The 18,138-nt window shown below is 40.8% G+C and overlaps 1 protein-coding gene across 2 annotated transcripts; it reads left to right on the forward strand.

Moving 5' to 3' along the window:
- Positions 1–548: 548 nt before the first annotated feature.
- TNFSF10 (TNF superfamily member 10) lies at positions 549–16,212 on the forward strand. Of its 2 annotated transcripts, XM_007464710.1 has the most exons (5): positions 549–680; positions 7,408–7,545; positions 10,471–10,513; positions 14,049–14,150; positions 15,761–16,212. In XM_007464710.1, exons 1-5 carry the CDS (start codon positions 549–551, stop codon positions 16,210–16,212), a joined length of 867 nt encoding a protein of 288 aa, XP_007464772.1. The 2 variants fall into 2 exon arrangements, with proteins under 2 accessions (XP_007464772.1, XP_007464773.1); XM_007464711.1 differs by lacking the exons at positions 10,471–10,513; positions 14,049–14,150.
- Positions 16,213–18,138: the final 1,926 nt, after the last annotated feature.

Genomic DNA, 18,138 nt, shown 5'->3' on the forward strand with positions numbered 1-18,138 from the left:
AGGCTTAGTTGCTCCACAGCATGTGGGATCTTCCCGGATCAGGGATCGAACCCGTGTCCCCTGCATTGGCAGGTGGATTCTTAACCACTGCGCCACCAGGCAGGTCCCCCAAATCTTATTTTGATTAATGGACTGTAGTTAATGTGATTGCAACACTTAGATTTTTTTCACCTTTCTAATCAAATAGAAGCTGTATTCATTTCCTAGGGCTGCCACGATGAAGCAGCACAAATAGAAATGTGTTGTCTCGCAGTTTGGGAGGCTAGAAGTCAAAAACCAAGGAGTCAGCAGGGCCATGCACCACCTGAAGCCTGTACCTGGACCGTCCTCGCCTCTTGCTAGCTCTTAGTGGTTTGGGATTCCTGGGCTTGCAGTTGTGTAATCCTCATATGTATTGTTTTCTCTGTTGGTCTTCACTTTCAGTTTCATTTTGATTCTTTTTTTCCAGTAAGCAAAACTCAGACTCCACGCCCCACCCACTTCTCCTCTCCCGCCAACCATAAGCTGCTGCCTCGTTCACTCTGTGGCAGTCAGACTCTGACAGGACCATGGCCCTGATGCAGGCTCCAGGGGGCCCCAGCCCTGGGCAGACCTGCGCACTGATCCTGATCTTCACCGTGCTCCTGCAGGCCCTCTGTGTGGCCGTGACTTACGTGTACTTCACCAACGAGCTGAAGCAGGTCAGTACGACACACACGCTCTCTGAACAGAGGCTCTTGGCAGCCCTCCGGTGAACTGCCTTTATTGGCTCCTCTGAGAAGACTTTACAGAGGAAGAGAATCCTCTCTTTCTCTGTCTGGGGACCCTAACTGCTCATGCATATCGTTACTGAGGACTTTGCAAAAGTGAATTGAAGGGACTATGTGCACAAAGTGCAGTTACAGAACTGGCCCCACCAGTTATGAGCAGATGCGGGCAACGAAACTCCTGAGGTAGTTTTGTCTTCAACAGAATGTTATAATATTAACAGCTGCCGTTCACTGAGTGCTTTCTACTTAATGCTTTATAGTTCTTGACTCAAATTCTTGGGAGTGAGAGGAACTGCCTCAGGGCAGGACTGTAACTGCTTTTGCTTTCTGTGACACCTCTAGGCGCTAGCGCAGAGCTCCCACGTAGGAGGTGTTCACTAAACACTTGTTGAATGAATAACCAGCCTTCACCAATGTACTGCCAGGACACAGGGAGTAGGGTAGAGTTGAGGCTTAACCCAAAGCCAGGCTCTAAACCACTTGTAATAATGCTGTTTTGTGTTCCAAATGTGGCTAATTCCAGTGGCTTTTGAATGCAAAATTACTGAAAATAAGCCAACCCCAGGTTTTGGCTTTCTGTGTACATAGGTTTTTTCATTTAATTTTTTTTATTGGCGCATAGTTGATTTACAATGTTGTGTTGGTTTCTGCTGTATGGCAAAGTGAGTCAGTTACACATAGACATATATCCACTCTTTTTTTCTTTTTTAGGGTTTACAAATCTTTCTTTAATGACTCTTTAAAAATTAGCAACACTGGTTCTACTCAAATAGAATGATATCCACTCTTAAAATTTTTTTAAATTTTTATTTTCTTTTAAAGATTTTTTTGATGTGGACCATTTTTAAAGTCTTTATTGAACTTGTTACAATATTGCTTCTGTTTTATGTTTTGGTTTTTTGGCCACAAGGCATGTGGGATCTTAGCTCCCCGACCAGGGATTGAACCCTCACCCCCTGCATTGGAAGGCAGAATCTTAACCAGTGGACTGCCAGGGAAGGCCCTATCCACTCTTTTTTAGATTTCTACTCCCATATAGGTCATTACAGAGTATAGAATAGCATTCCCTGTGCTATTCAGTAGGTTCTTATTAGTTCCGACCAGGGAACCCTCACCCCCTGCATTGGAAGGCAGAATCTTAACCAGTGGACTGCCAGGGAAGGCCCTATCCACTCTTTTTTAGATTTCTACTCCCATATAGGTCATTACAGAGTATAGAATAGCATTCCCTGTGCTATTCAGTAGGTTCTTATTAGTTATCTATTTTATATACAGTAGTGCGTATATGTCAATCCCAGTCTCCCAATTTACCCCTCTCCCCGATTCCCCGCTGGGTGTTTTCTACATCTGTGACTCAACTTCTGTTTTGTAAATAGGTTCATTTGTACCATTTCTTTAGATTCTACATATAAGCAATATCATATGATATTTGTCTTTCTCTGTCTGACTTCACTCGGTAAGACAATCTCTAGGTCCATCCATGTCACTGCAAATGGCATTATTTTGTTATTTTTTATGGCTGAGTAATATTCCACTGTATACAGTACCACATCTTCTTTATCTATTCCTCCATCGATGGACATTTAGGTTGCTTGCATGTCCTGGCTATTGTAAATAGTGCTGCAATGAACACTGGGGTGCATGTATCCTTTCAAATTATTGTTTTCTCCAGATATATGCCCAGGAGTGGGATTGCTGGATCATATGGTAGCTCTATTTTCAATTTTCTAAGGGACATCCGTACTGTTCTCCATAGTGGTTCTATCAATTTACATTCCCACCAGCAGTATAGGAGTTTCTGTGTATATTTTGACTAATTGTATATTGTATAGTAGGGAACTTTGAGCTGGAAGGAATTTTGGATACCCCTCGTTGTGTAAATGAGACTAGAGTCTGCCAGAGAAATGACTTATCCGAGCTCAGGCAGAAATTTGGAAGCAGAGCTGGACCCAGCTCAGCTCATAGGGAATGCTCCTCTCATCACAGCAGGGTATCAGCAGGGTTAACCTATCTCCCCCTTGTGCTGAACAGCACCCTGCTGCATGGTGACAATGCAACATCAAATCTGTCAGCTGGGCAGGAAATGCAAGGCTAAGGGTCTTGGACAAATATAAAATAGTGTTTATCTGTTAAGGAAATAAATGCAGTTTGCAAATCCTGTGGAGTATAAACTTGGCTCTCAACTGGTTGGGAATTTCCTTTGGAAATGAAGTGAATAAAACAAGAGTCAACAAGTAATTACACAAATGATCACTACCATTAGATGGCCAGTAAAGTCAGCTTTGTTATAGGGCAATTTCAAAGAGCCTGTATTTGTAAGAAAAAAAAAATCAACATGATTATAATCATGCCTTTTAGTTCTACATCTGTCCGAGAGACTGGAATGCTGCTGTGTTTCCCAGTTTGGAGCCAGCATGTCCTAAACTTTGTTAACTTTGCAGTATAAATAGTGACTCTGTGTCTCCATATACAAGAGGTTCCCTCAATTTGCTATACAAGTTGGCCTCATTTTAAGACTGAATCAACTCGTTATTTACTGATCTGAGTTATGCAATTGTCTGTGTACATGATCAAGTTTCTTTGAATTCTATAAAAATGGAAATTTCAAAGTTTAACATCTCCCCACTTGCACACATTTTTCCTGATTGCATGTTTATATGTGTGTACTTCTGTATAGACATGCAGAAGAATTAAGAGTATCAGAAAGAAGAGAATTAAGAGATATTGAGCAAGAACTGTTCCAGAAACTTTCAAAATACTGCCCTATTTAATCCTCATAACAATTCTATAAGGTAAATACAATTATCCCATTTTATAGATGAACAAACTAAGACTCAGGGAAGTTAGGTAAAAGGTGAAGCCCAATTTTGAGCCCAGGCATTAAATAGGGGCTCAGTAAATGGTAACCATTGTAATCAGCATTGAGAAGTCTCTTGTAGTTGTCACCCTCTTCATCAGGAATTTATGCAGGGGAAAATGAATCTGAATCTCTTTGGGTGACTGTGTAGAGTTTGGAAAAGCATATTCAACACAAGTGTTAATTTCCTGAATCAGATCACAGGTTTCACTCTGGCAAGCAAAAATCTGCAGACGATAACAGCGGGCAAGGATTATAGAGAGTGTGGGCTGAGCCAGGCTGAGGGATGTTGGATTGGACCCTCACAATTAAGCCTGTAGATCTGCGAGCATGAACAATAAATATGGGCTTAGCCTCTAAAGTCTATGACTCTGAGAAAGCTTTATGACAAGCGGACTACCTATTGCTGTGGCGTTATAGACGGGGAAGACAAAAGAGAAGGAGACCCTTATCCACTGATGTCTGTAAATGATCCTTTATGCTATTTGTGGTTTGCAGAAACTGATTGTCAGAGGCTAATGGCTGGGCAGCAGAGAGGGTCAGGGCTGCCACCTTGAAGTCTCTGAGCCAGCCAGCCAGCAAAGGAGTCCACCCTGCTGACTTCAAGCCCTGCCAAGGACTGGTTGGCCCTGGCCTAGACAGTCACAGTTTTTGATGGCAACAGCAGCAGTTGAGTGGAATCCATTTCTCAGAACCAAGGGCAATAGCCATCTCTCTCCTTCTAGAGTTGTCCAGATAAAAATAGCACACTCATCCCCCTGCACCCAACACCCAGATGTGGTTAGCAAGAGAACAGCCCCAGCCTGAGAAGTACTGCAGGAAATTCAACCTCAAAGTGTGAAAGGATGTGAAAAGGAAAGGGGGGGAGAGACATCATATTAATCATCATTAATCATTCTTGGAATAACCATAGCACCACCTTGCCCATGTGTCAGTTACCTGTGTTGGCCTAGGTCTGTAGAAGAAACTGCTAAATATGAAACATGTGGGGATGGGATGCAGAGTGGCTGGGGCTTTCTGTTGCTCAGAAGTCAATATGGGTTGGCCAGAAATTTCATTCAGGGTTTGCCGTTGAAAACCCCGAACGAACTTTTTGACCAACCCAGTATAAGCATAAAAATATCTAGAAGGAGAAATAAGTTGTGATCTTTAGAGGGTAGAATTATGGGTGCCTTTTTTAAATTTTTCTATATTTTATCAATTTTCTACAGCTAATGTTGTAAAAATATCTATGCTATCCATATGATTTTCATACAGATCTAAAGAGCATGACATTTTTGTATAGTCTTAAGAGAAAACAACCATATACAAAATTGCCCACACCCAGTCTAATCTCAACCCTGTAAAAAAAAACGAGATCAGGGCTTCCCTGGTGGCGCAGTGCTTGAGAGTCCGCCTACCGATGCAGGGGACACGGGTTTGTGCCCTGGGCCGGGAAGATCCCACGTGCCGCGGAGCGGCTGGGCCCGTGAGCCATGGCCGCTGGGCCTGCGCGTCTGGAGCCTGTGCTCTGCAACGAAGCAATAGGAGAACAAATGAAGACTTCAGACTTCTATGACTGAATGGATTTTAAGAATTATCACAATCATTTTCACACTAAGATAGCATTTTCATAGCATATAAAATATTATCATCCAATTTCTTTAACTTGTTTGTTTTTCTTGGGAAGACCAAAACCAGCTAAAAGCTTTATCATTTCCACACTGGTAGGTCAAATATTAAAATCTAAAGGTATAAGTTATTGTCTGTAAATACAAACAGCAAAGAAGAAAACTAGATCTTTTCTTACTAACTTGTAGTGTTCTAGCAGATCTAAGAAGCAGTACTATTCAATGACAAATGATAGAAGATATGACTTAAATTTTTAGCATGATTTTACAACATAGGAATGTTTTGTTTCTTTAGTAGTCATTCCAGTGTTAGAACTGCTGTGAGGGAGTTGGTAGAAAATTAATGCACATTTTAAACAATAACAACAACAGAAGTGGTATATCTGAAAATATGTGCTGCTTTTTTTCCCTCCCTGCACATGTAACTTACTATTTTAATACAAGTTATATTCATGGAGGAAGAAAAGATTTCAACAACAAATATCTAATAGTCTGGAAATTTTGCCCACAACCTTTAAAATGGTCTACATGCTTGTATTATAAATATCTTCATCTTGGCCAGTCTTACTTATTGTGACTGTTTGTTTTGTGTTATGGTTTGTGTACTCACTGATGAAAGTGCTTCTAGTCAAAGTTGTGAATTCAAAATACAGCAACTCAATAAAAAGTTTAATTAATCAGGACATGAGCAAAGTATATATAAAGCTCTCGCATGCTGAAGAAAGTATAAAATATTCTAATTGAAAGTGTCATCTCATTGGTGAAATACTTTCACTCTCTTTTACTACATTCTTATACACTTGTCCTTCAGCACATGAGAAAATATCAAGGGAAAAAAAATGCCTGATGAGCCATAGGTGTATCAGAAAATAAGTCTAAACCATATTCATACATAATGATTATTTGGAAAACAAACAAACCACACAGGTAGAATATCTGAAGGCAATAATGACAGTGGTTCTGAAAAAAAAATCAGTTCAAGGTTGATATGCAGTGTAAAATAATTTGAATCAAGCCAAAGCCCTTTTTTATAACTTAATTCAGGAGTTAATTAGGCAAAGCCACAAAAAGTAGAAATTAAAAATCAGATATCACAACTATGACATATAAGCTCCAAGTTGTCAAAAATGTGATGTCTGTTGAACAGTTTTAAAATTGATAGATAAAAATTTAGCCCATAAGTCTAATTAAATGAGCAACTTTAGGATCTCTTTGAGGATTATGGCATAAAGATGATACACAGGGATGAAGAACAATTCAAATAATGAACTTGCATGGCTGTCTAAATATTTCACAAAGCCAAACAATCAAATACCATATGACCATGTGTTAAAAAAAAAAAAAAAAAAAAAAAAAAAAAATGAAAACAGGAAAAAAAAAAAATCTGACCTTGCATGAACATCCTGTTTTTCTTCATAAGATTAATCAGTTGTCATTCTAGAGTGCTCTGGATGGTTTGGTGTGTGTGTGTGTGTGTGTGTGTGTGTGTGTGTTGGCAATGATCTAGCCATTGTAAATGTTTACCCTCAATCAGAAGAAGGGAGCAAACCTTCAAATGGTGTTTCGAGTCTCTGCAGGTAAATCCCTAGCTGGTGTGGACATTCAAACGTCTAGTGGCAATGTAGTCTGGATTCTGCCATCCAGAGGAGTAGAAATCACAATAACTAGAATCTACTAAGACAATCAAAGCTCAGATCAAGAAACAGAATATTACCTGTACCCTAAAGGCTTTGGCTAATTTTTTACTTAGGATCCTGGAATGTAAACAAACTCCACTGCCTACTTTGTACCTGGTGGGTTTCTAGCTGTAGGATAGGAGTCACACTATGTCAGAGCTGGAAGGAACCTCAAAGATCACCAGTGAGCCAGCTCAAAATGCAGATGAAGAAGAGATGTCTAAGAGGAGAAGCAATTTGTTGAGGGACGTACGACTGCTCAAGGGCAGGGACAGCAAAGGGCATTGTGACCCTGGATGGCGGGCCCACATCTGTTTCCCTTCCACCACATCTAACTGCTTACCTTTATTCAAAGGACAAAGGATGGCATGCTTGCTTTTACTTCAGGCAATGAGTTTTCCCAAGGTGCTAAAGACTTCTCTGAACCCGTCATCAGCTTCTGTTGTCTTAACTTGTAAATGAACAAAAAGAAGAAACACTTGTGCATAATATTGTGTTATATCATCTCAACCCAGATGCAGGACAAGTACTCCAAAAGTGGCATAGCTTGCTTCTTAAAGGACGATGACAGTTCTTGGGATGCCAGTGATGACGAGAGTATGATCAACCCCTGCTGGCATGTGAAGTGGCAACTCCGTCAGTTTGTTAGAAAGGTAAGTGAACCACGGGGTCGCTTTACCAGCAGGCACAGGAGGTCAGAGGAGAAGGACTATTTTAGATCAAGTCTAGAGTCCTTATTTTGTAAGGGAGGAAACGGGGGCCCAGAGTGTTTAAGTGATTGTCGCCAAATTCACTGAACTAGGAAAAGATGGGACAGCACCAAACAGTGGGTCCTGATCAACTCGTGGTCTAGACTTTATTCCTCTCCTCCAGAGACCTCCTTCATCTGGTCTAAACTTTTTTTTTTTTTTAGTCTAAACTTTTTATCTCACCTTGTGGATACTGAGGCACGGACAGAGCAATGTGTTCAAGGTCACACGACGATAAAGGACGTGTGTGATTTCTTTTTTCATTCAGAAGACAGAAGAAACCAAACAATGGTGTTTTATATTCTTCCCACATTGTTGTTCTCTGTTAGTTTTGTTTTTTCTTTCTTTCTTTTTTTTTTTTTTTTTTTTACAAACCCTTGTGTCACCACATTGTTGTTCTCTGGAATTAAGTCTATTTATTTTTGTATGCATATAGAGATGAAGAAAGAGGAAAGGAAGAGGGAAGAAAGAGATACTTTGAGAAATTGAAGGTGATGACATCTCAATTTACAGTTAATAAATGACACATTACAAAATATTATTTTCTGTTTGTGAAAGTTGCTTAAATAGGATCTCCAGCAGAAACTTTGTTAGCTAACAGTTTATTTCACTAAATATGATTACTTAATTATACTTTCAGTGACAGGACATGTCAAATACAGTTTCTTCTCTCAGGCTGTTTCCTTATTTGTAAGACGGCATTCATAACATTTACCTTCTGCCTATCCGGAAAGGCCAGCTGTGAACACAAACATGAAAATTGTAAACTTCATTGTTTAAAAAAATTACTGGGGACATTCCCAGGGTAGGAGGAGGATGTGTTTTAAAGAGATTATTGTAAGTCTATTGTCTGGTACTCAGTGTGCCCTTCCATAGAAACAGTGTTATGTCGGTGTTTAGGCTCTGATTTATAACCCTAAGCCGTCCTCGCAGTAAAGCCCAGCATCACCTGTGATGCTATTCCTATGAGAAATGAAATCAGACTACCACTTGCTTGTCCTAGAAACACATCTGCTCCACGGCTGCCCTGGAATCGTGGGCAGGATACCTGCCACGCACAAGCTGTCCTGGAGCAGCTGGAACTCCATTGCCCCAAGTGAAAAACACCAGAAAAGACCCACGGTTGGGGAAGTGTCCTGAGGAACCAGAGGAACGGGACCCCATGGTTCCTAGGATTAGAGGGAGGGTGGCAAACCCACTGGTGGCAGAGGAGAGAAACTCAGAACTAGAGGAGAAATCTGGAGACCGAGGAGGGGGCTGGATGCTGGGCCTGGGAGTGGGGAGATGAGAGAAGCCGTGTGGGTGGGTTTTACAGGTCTCTTTCCTGCTCTTCCGCCGTCCCTCCCATTCTCACGTCCTGCCACTGACTAGAGAAGAGAGGGCACACAGTGCTGGATGAGAGTGTAGGAGGGAAAAAGATTTCCCCATTTTTCCAGGCACCATGAAGTGAACAGACAATTTCCCATAAACACTCTATGCCCATTATGTATATTATCTCCCTTAATCCTCAAACAGCTCTGTGAGGAAGGAATCATTATTATCTTCTTTTTTAAAAAAAAATAGATGAAGAAATTAAAGTAGTTCATATCAGTTAAGTAACTTGAGTAAAGTTTCCCAGGGCTGCTAATGAACAGATTTGAATCCAGTCCATCTGATTGTACTACAATCGTTTTTGTTTTTTTTTTTTCTTGGTGGCACCGTGTTAAGGACCACACTGTAGGACTTACACTTTACCCTTTCCTCCTCCTCCTTTTTCCTTCCTTCCTTCCTTCCTTTCTGGCCCAGAATGAGAGTGAGAGAGCTAATGTGCTGAGGCCACCCCTTGCTTCCCTTCCCACACGCCAGTGCCCGTTGCCCTACAGGCAGCCCCCCATTATCTGGGGTCAGAGCTTTTGACAGAGGAAAAAGAAGAGAGCTGCTGATTTGGAGCGGGAGTGCAGAGGAAGGGAGTTTCTGACGGTTGTATAATTAACAACAGTGACGGGAAAGGTGGGCAAGGATGGGCAAAGCCCCCAGGGGTGAGAGAACTGAGTGGAGAGGCATTTAAAGCCATGGATGAGTCATGTCAGGATCGGCTCATTTGACAGAAATGCTAGATTTTGTTCTTTATTACTGGTTTTCCCCACTGGTTAGCACAAAGAAAGTGATATGAAGTGTTTAGTAAGATATGGGAATTTGGTAAAATATCTTTATGTTGAGAATGTCTCAGCCACATTCTCAGAAATGAGAGAGTGACATGGTGCTACCAGGTCACCGCTGGATGGGCTGTGCGTGTCTGTGGACACCATGAGTCTTGGGTATGTCCGATAATTTAAAGCTCCTGGACTCTGGCACAGTGCCTTTATACACGTATGCATGCAGCCACACACACAATGCACTATACACACACATACATGCAGACACACACAGACAATGCACTTATACACATGCGTGCATGCAGGCACACCCACTCAGAAGGTGCGGTGGCATGGCTACCGCATCCGTCAGCCAGAGGGAGACCTGGGGAACATTAGGCTGACCTAACTTGGGGAAGGATAACTCCTTGCTCCTGTGCTGCTCCAGGTGTGGCCTTTCAAAGACTTCATCCAGAAACAGAAGTCTCCCAGACAGAGGACCGTCCTTCCATCCACAGTAGGGACAGCTGCCTCCATATTCATCCCAGCTCCCACCCTGCCCCACACACTCTATGCTTGGACAACTTAAAGCTGCCTAGGTTGATATCTTAGGTGGAAATTTTCTGTTAGACATCAGCAAGAAGAGCCACAGACATTCTATAGTCAGTCTAAATGCTTAGGGAAATTAACAAGCTTTATTCAATACTATTTGCAGATCATTTTGAGAACCTATGAGGAAACCATTCCTTCAATTCCAGGTAGTATTCTTTTTGTTGTTATTTTAATTTTCTACTGTCAGCCTTGTGATAGGGTGAATAGCTCTCCATCCTCTTTCTCTCTGCTCCCATCCACACATCCCACCTCTGACCACTGCTCAGTGTCTCAAGCTGCTTGATTCTATTTCCCTCTTTGCATTGGCAGCTAGAAAGCTCAGAGGCAAATCTGTGACCCACCTATGGTCTGAACTTCGTTTCATCTGAATTTTATTCTTCCAACGTGGATTTTCCTTTCACCTCAACTTCTTTGATTATTTATTTTTACCTTCTAATGTGGGTAGCTTTCTGGAACATAGCTGGAAAAAAAGGGCTCCAAAGTTACCCATCTTCTCTGCTTCTGACCGCCCCTAGGCTCGAAGCCTTTCTTTATGCAAAAGCCTCTTGCTCCATCATCTCTTTCCCAGCCCCCGAAATCCTCATCCTGCAGTCCCCACACCCTGTCTATCTCCACTGATGGTCACCAGCCTTCTCTTGACCCACAACCCCCTTCATTGTTATTGCCCAGGCCGGCTTCTCTAGTCCTGCAACTGGCTTCTTCCATTCCTGGATTTTCACGTAACCACCTCCTTCTCATCCTCCATCCTCATCACCTACTCATCACCTCTCAGAGAGAACTTCCCTGACCAGCTTTCTAAGTAAGTTCACCCACATCCTATTTATTCTATCACACTTACCTTGTTCATTTTCTTTGATTGATATATATATATATAAATCAAAGGAAAATATATAAATATTCTCTGTGTTCTGTCTGATTCCCTACTAGATTAAAGATCCACAAAGACAGAAAACATGCCTCTTTCTCTTACCTCTCTATTCCTAGACTTAACTGTACACCTCAAGCCTAGTAGATTCTCTCTTATCCCCCTGGTCCTTACCTGCACCGCCTTTGGTGTGTGTGTTCATGTGTGTGTGTGTGTGTGTGTATTTTGACTGAGGTGAAATTCACTTAACCTACAACTAACCATTTTGAAGCGCACAATTTGGTGGCCGTTAGTATGTTCACATTGTTGTGCCACCATCCCTATCTACACAGAAAGTTCTTAATACATATTTTTAAAATCAATACATAAGTAAATACAACTGATGAATTAAATTTACTGCTGCTTTGCATTTGGCTCACCATAGCCCCATTTTCCCCTGTTAATAATCATACCAGCCTGCATACGTGTACCAGAGACTTACAGTCCTGGGGTACACCAGCCTGGCAGAGAAGAATCCGTTTTTTAATAGATATTTTATTAATGATGTCTTCCTAATTTTCAGCTATCCTTTTCCATTACAATAAGCTTCCTCATCACTTGACAATCCCCACCATCCTTTATTAAATGGGCTTTATGAAATACGAAGGCAAGACCTGGTCCCAGGGTCTAAGCATTCTTTCTGGTCATTTCCCCGAAGGCAAAAACAGTATTAGGAATGTTGAACACCACTTCTCTTCTAATGAGGAACAGCAGGTCCGTGGTCTGCCGTAGATGCATGTACTATTTTCAGTGTTGGAAGCAAAATATTCTTTTTTATTCATCCCAGTGGGGCATAGAAATCCTATACTCCTCAGTATACCAAGGTGTATCCATGACACCCAAATATACATATTCACAGACTTTTTTTCCAGGAGCTGTTTGCTATAGCCAGGAGGAAATGTCCTCTCTTCAGAATTTGCTTTTAAAGCTAGGCTTTCCCATATCCTTGCAATGACCTCGAATGCAAGATACTTGTAACTGGATTCCATTAGTGAATATTTAAAAATGAAGTGTTACGGTCTAGGGGCAGTCAAGGCATTATGAATTATTTATCAATGGTGGTTAAAAGTAAAAACCTTGAAAGCTGAGCATTCTGAGAGTAACATGTAATTGACTGTACTTTCGAGCTGTGTTTGGTTTTCAGTATCCTGCACACCCCCACCTATCCTGAATAAGTAACAACACCAGATAGATGGAGAGACTCCTTAGCATTCCTTCCTTGCCTATGAAATTTTATCACCTCCTTTCAGTTTCTTCTACTACTAGCCTAGATTAAAGCTTCCTGTGCTCAGAACTGATCAATTACAGCTGTCTGCTAACTCGCCAATCTCCAGCCCTCTCACTTTCTACCCAACAAACCTTACTATGAGGTAATTTAGCCTAAAGCACAACACATATCTTTTTGCTTCCCTGATCAAAACCTTCCAGAGCCTTCCCATGTCTGTAAAAATTCAAATCTCTTAGTCTAACATTCAAATCCTCTATAGTTAAAGTCCTCATTCAAGCCTGAAACTGAACTCCTCTGAAGCCTGTGTCCCAGGAATTCTTTGTGCATCCTGCCTTCGGACACTATTCTAGATCTCTGGGAAGGCCCTTTTCCCATTGCTGTGGGTCCCAAGCCTCCCCAGCCCCACGCATTTCAGAGAATTGTCCCGCCCCTCAAATGCTTTCTTGCATTCCTTTGTTTATAGTTCTTTCTCCATCTTCCTAGAAGGGTGTCAGGTATAGATGTGATGGGCACTTTGGTTTGCTGGAGTACGTGAATGAAAGGACCTTAGTCCAAACCCCCTCCCCTGACCTCAGCTCTCCAACAAATAGGAATCTTTCCCTCCCCTGAACACCCTTCACCCTTCATTTCTATTTCTTATAGGTTAATTTTCACTTTCTAATTTGTGTCTTCCCTAAAAACCGTAAGTCCCTTGAGGGCTCAGTCAGTATAATCAGCGATTAATCTTTGAAGTCCCTGCGGAGCACTGCCTTGTCCCTGGACGTGTTTGCTTGATGAAAATGTATAGTTTATCTCAACAACAACCAACGTAAACATGCTGGGAAGTTTGAGCTGATTTTTTTAAAGAGTAATTTGCTGAATTTTTAGTCTTTCAGTCTGCTCCAAAGTACTTCGGATGGTGGTCAATACATGTTATTTATTTGTTATGATCTAGTGAATCAGTGATTTTTATGCTCATATACTGGTTATCATGACCATTATGTCATTTCATCTTCCCTTTGGGAGGTGAGGGAAATGACTGTTGGATACCAGTTTGTAGCATCTCTGGACAATTGTTATCACTGCTACTCCTTTAGAGTAGGTAGTATCTAGCAGGGAGGAAAAAATAATTGAGATGATAAAAATTGGTATCACTCTGTTTCTATATATAACTCAAAGTGGAAATTTGCCAGTACCTGGTTATTAGTTCACTTTAAATGCCTTAGCAGGAATATTATAAGTCCACAGTTTTGTTGTTATTATTGTAGTTTAGGAAAAGGGTCAGAATCTTCACTTTGTTATATTCTAGTTGAACCTTACCCCTGAGATGCCGATAAATTTTAGCCCAAGTTACTGCTTATCCTTCCCATCTAAAGTACTTTTCAAATTCAACATAGGCTGAAGTAGACTGATTATAATACTAAAATGTAAATTGGTTTTTTGAAAACCCATATAATCAACTTTGGGAGCCCAGTGTGCTTACAATGCTTGATTGATAAGAGCTGTGAACAGCAATGTATCTGAGATGTGTTTGACAAGTGCTGATGATTCTTTGTCATTTCTCTTGTAGAAAAGCAACAAAATATTCCTCACCTAGAAAGAGAAAAAGGTCCTCAGAGGGTAGCTGCTCACATAACTGGGACCAATCGGACGAGCACATTCTCAGTTCTAAGTAAGAGAAACAATGAATATATGGTTTAAAAGAAGGGAATGGAAGAATTTGTTCCAAATAATTTATTCCTTGAACTTGTATCGGAAATGTTTATATGGCCACCTACAAGATGCTCAGTAGTAATCAAGTCTCAGATTGACTCTTCTCAGAAGCAAGATTACAAGATGACTAGCTTAGTTACTGCCCTGGTATAACTGGCTTCAGGAAAATTCTGAAGTGGAAATGGGAGAACTTTGAGTTTCCCATGCCCCCATTTTTGCTTTTCTTCTTTTTTTTTAAAGTAATTTCTCTCTCTTTCATCAAATCTTTCTCCGCTTCAAAGGTTCTAAATCAGTCATCTACTTTCCGCATGAGTCACCAAGGCCTCCCAGTGGCGTTTGTATTAGGTTGAACCATAAAAAGTTGGCCAATATTTGACCACTTTGCACTTACAGAAATGTCAGTTTCATATGGTTTAACCAAATAGGTTAAGCCTAATTATTAGCTGTAGAACAGGTGTCCATATACTGCTGTGGTTAGTGCCTGGGTCTTGTAATCTAAATACCCACATTGGAATCCCAGCTACTCCTTACCTAGTTCTTTGTTTTGAGCAAATTACTTAACACAGTCAAGCTTCATCTTCTTCATATACAAAGTAGAGATAATCTTTAACTCATAAAACAGTGAAGATTAATGCAAAATGCTGTTGCACTGTAAGTACTCAATAAGTAGTGCTTTTATTATTGTCAAAAGTTTTGTCCCAGGTTAAAGAAATTTCAGGCATCAGTTAATGAATAAAAGGTTGTTGGGGTTTTTTGTTGGTTGGTTGGTTTTTGTTTGTTTTTTCTGGGCAGTTGCCTTCATGGTATTCCTGAACTCTTGTTTTGTAAATCATTGACATGTTCTGCCTATGAGTGAGATCGTTATTTCACTATTCCTGTTTACTATTCATCAATTAATATGATAGTTGTTTTCAACTCTTGAAAAACTCAAATTTTGCGTCAATCGTGGAGATGAGCCCAAAGTTTAAAAGAGTATCATATCTTAGTAAAGCCCATCTTCACTCAAAGTCTTTGGGATCTGAAGATCTTTAAATCTGGGCTCTCTTTGCCAAACCTTGTCCCCTGCCTTATTGGACAGTCATTTCTAGCCTTCTGCTTGGATGGTGCTTTTGACACTGGGCTAGAGAAAGACCAAGGAGGAATCCAAAAAGACCTAAAAGAATAGCAGGAATTTATGAGCTCTAGGCTTGAGGAAATAGATATGTTTCTCTTGGTTTCCTTCTACATCGTTGATCTGAGCTCACCAGCACAGGAAAGGAGGCAGGGGTTCTGGACAGAAATTCTTCGCAGGAGTAAAGATTGCCATCTTAGTGAACCATTCCCGTGCTACTATTCAAAGTAGATGAGGTACAAAAAAGTAAGGGACTTCCAACAGATCACAGTGATACGGGAGCCTCCAGATTTCTCTATGACTAGAATTTAGAATCCTTGGAAGATCGAAGGAGCAAGAAGTTTTATAATAGATTAAAATTCTTTACAATCCCAACCAAGAATTGGCTAGCCACAGCTATTGGGAAACTTCCTGTTTTGCTACAAGCTAACTTTATTTTTCTCTAAACTTCATCCCAGGCTCCAAGAACGAAAAAGCTTTGGGCCAGAAAATAAATTCCTGGGAGTCGTCAAGAAAAGGACATTCATTCTTGAATAATTTGCACTTGAGGAATGGAGAGCTGGTTATCCACCAAACAGGGTTTTATTACATCTATTCCCAAACATACTTTCGATTTCAGGAAACTGAGGAGGTTTTGGGAACAGTTTCAACAGAAGAGAACAGAAAGAAAAACAAACAAATGGTACAATATATTTACAAATGCACGAGCTATCCTGACCCCATACTGCTGATGAAAAGTGCTAGAAATAGTTGTTGGTCTAAAGATTCAGAATATGGACTCTATTCCATCTATCAAGGTGGAATATTTGAGCTTAAGGAAAATGATCGAATTTTTGTCTCTGTGACTAATGAGCAATTGATTGACATGGACCAAGAAGCCAGTTTTTTCGGGGCCTTTTTAATTGGCTAAATGATCTGCAAAGAAAAAACAGTGCCCCCAGAGAGACCTTTCACTTTTCAGAGTGATACACTGTGAAAAGACTGCAAAAGTGCTGACAAAATAAGGCAGCCTGAGCAGAGCAGCCTCAATCACATGACTCTACAACACAAGCTTTTTTGGTATCTCTGAAAAGTGACCAACTTATTCCAAGAAAGAGGAACTGACAAAAGACCTTCTGAGACTCTACCTGATATCAGCTTGCTAGCAGAAATCTAGAAGGTTCTCGGTTTACAAACATTTGTGTAGCAATTAACATCTTCCGCCTTAACCGTCTACTCTTGCGAAGATACCAGAAGACTGAAAGTTCATGGTCAGGGTATGCAGTGTGCCGGGGGAGTTGGTGCAGTGCGGGGCCTTGTGGGAGTTGTCCTGTACCCTCGTACTCTTGGAAGTAAGAAAATTCCATTCGAAATCGTATCATTTCACTAAACAAATTAAAGTTATATTTAGTGAACAAGGAACTGTTTTCGGTTGGCCAAAAAGTTCGTTCGGGTTTTTATGTAATCATGTAAAAATCCGAACGAACTTTTTGGCCAACCCGATATTTCTGAATGGCTTGTGCTTTTCACTCCCAGAAGTCAGGCTGACCGAAAGCACTGAAGATATTTTTGATAAAAGACTCTAAAATGAATGATAAGCTAATCAGAAATCGGGAATTTGGCCCCTTGTGAGCAGGAGAACTGGGAAAGTGGGAAAAAAAAAAAAAGAACTGTTTGATAATGTAACTTAAGGATGGGCAAGAATTAATTATGACTCTATATTTTTATACTAAAATTTAAAAATACGTTTCTTTTTCAATAAAAATGACGTTAAAATATGTAGTTTTTGTGTATCTCGTACTTTTGTTTTATAGTAACAAGATTACTAATGATCGGGGGAAAGGAATTCTAATCTCTTTTTCATGGTATCGTTTATCTGACACGTGTTACAGAAGAAAGAAAGAAACTGCTCACTTTTTATATAATGTGATTAAAATATATCAGTCCTTTCTTTTATAGTTAATGCTTTTTTTTTTTTTTTTTTTTTTTGGGGTACACTCTCCCGCCGCGGAGCACAGGCTCCGGACTCGCAGGCTCAGCGGCCATGGCCCACGGGCCCAGCCGCTCTGCGGCACATGGGATCCTCCCGGACCGGGGCACAAACCCGCGTCCCCTGCATCGGCAGGCGGACTCCCAACCACTGCGCCACCAGGGAAGCCCTATAGTTAATGCTTTTGTTATAGGTTGAATTGTGTCCCCACAAAAGGTATGTAGAAGTCCTTCTCCCCAGTACCACAGAATGTGACCTTATTTGGCAAGAAGTTTGTTGCAGATATAATTAGTAAAGATGAGGTCATAGTGGAATAGGCTGGGTCCTTTAAATAATGAGGTGTCCTCATTATTTAAAGAAGGAAATTTGGAAACAGAAACAGAGACACACAGGCAGAACTCCATGTGGCAACAGAGGCAGAGATTGGAGTGAGAGAGTTGCAAGCAAGGAGCTCCAAGGATTGACGGCCATCATCAGAAGTTCAGGAGACAAGAAAAGTTTCTACCCATAGCCTCAGAAATCTACTGACACCTTGATTTTGGACTCCTGGCCTCAAGAACTGTGAGAGAATAAATTTCTGTTGTTGAAAGCCACCCAGTCTGTGGCACTTTGGCTCAGCAGCCCGAGGAAGCTAATACAGCTTTGTACACTATGTTCAAGCGATCTATTTTTACCGATGTGCACAGATATCACCATCTATATTTTTTTTCTGAAATCTTTAAATTTGGCCTTTCATAGTTTGATAGTGGGATTCAACTGTAATTTAATTCATGTGTGATGAGCTAGGGATGGAATTTTATCTTTTACCATATCAGGGACCAGTTGTCCAGCACTGTTCATTGGCTAAAACACTCCTTTCCCACCGAT

This window comes from Lipotes vexillifer, unplaced genomic scaffold (assembly GCF_000442215.2).
Source record: "Lipotes vexillifer unplaced genomic scaffold, Lipotes_vexillifer_v1.1 scaffold37, whole genome shotgun sequence".
Classification (NCBI taxonomy): Eukaryota; Metazoa; Chordata; class Mammalia; order Artiodactyla; family Lipotidae; genus Lipotes; species Lipotes vexillifer.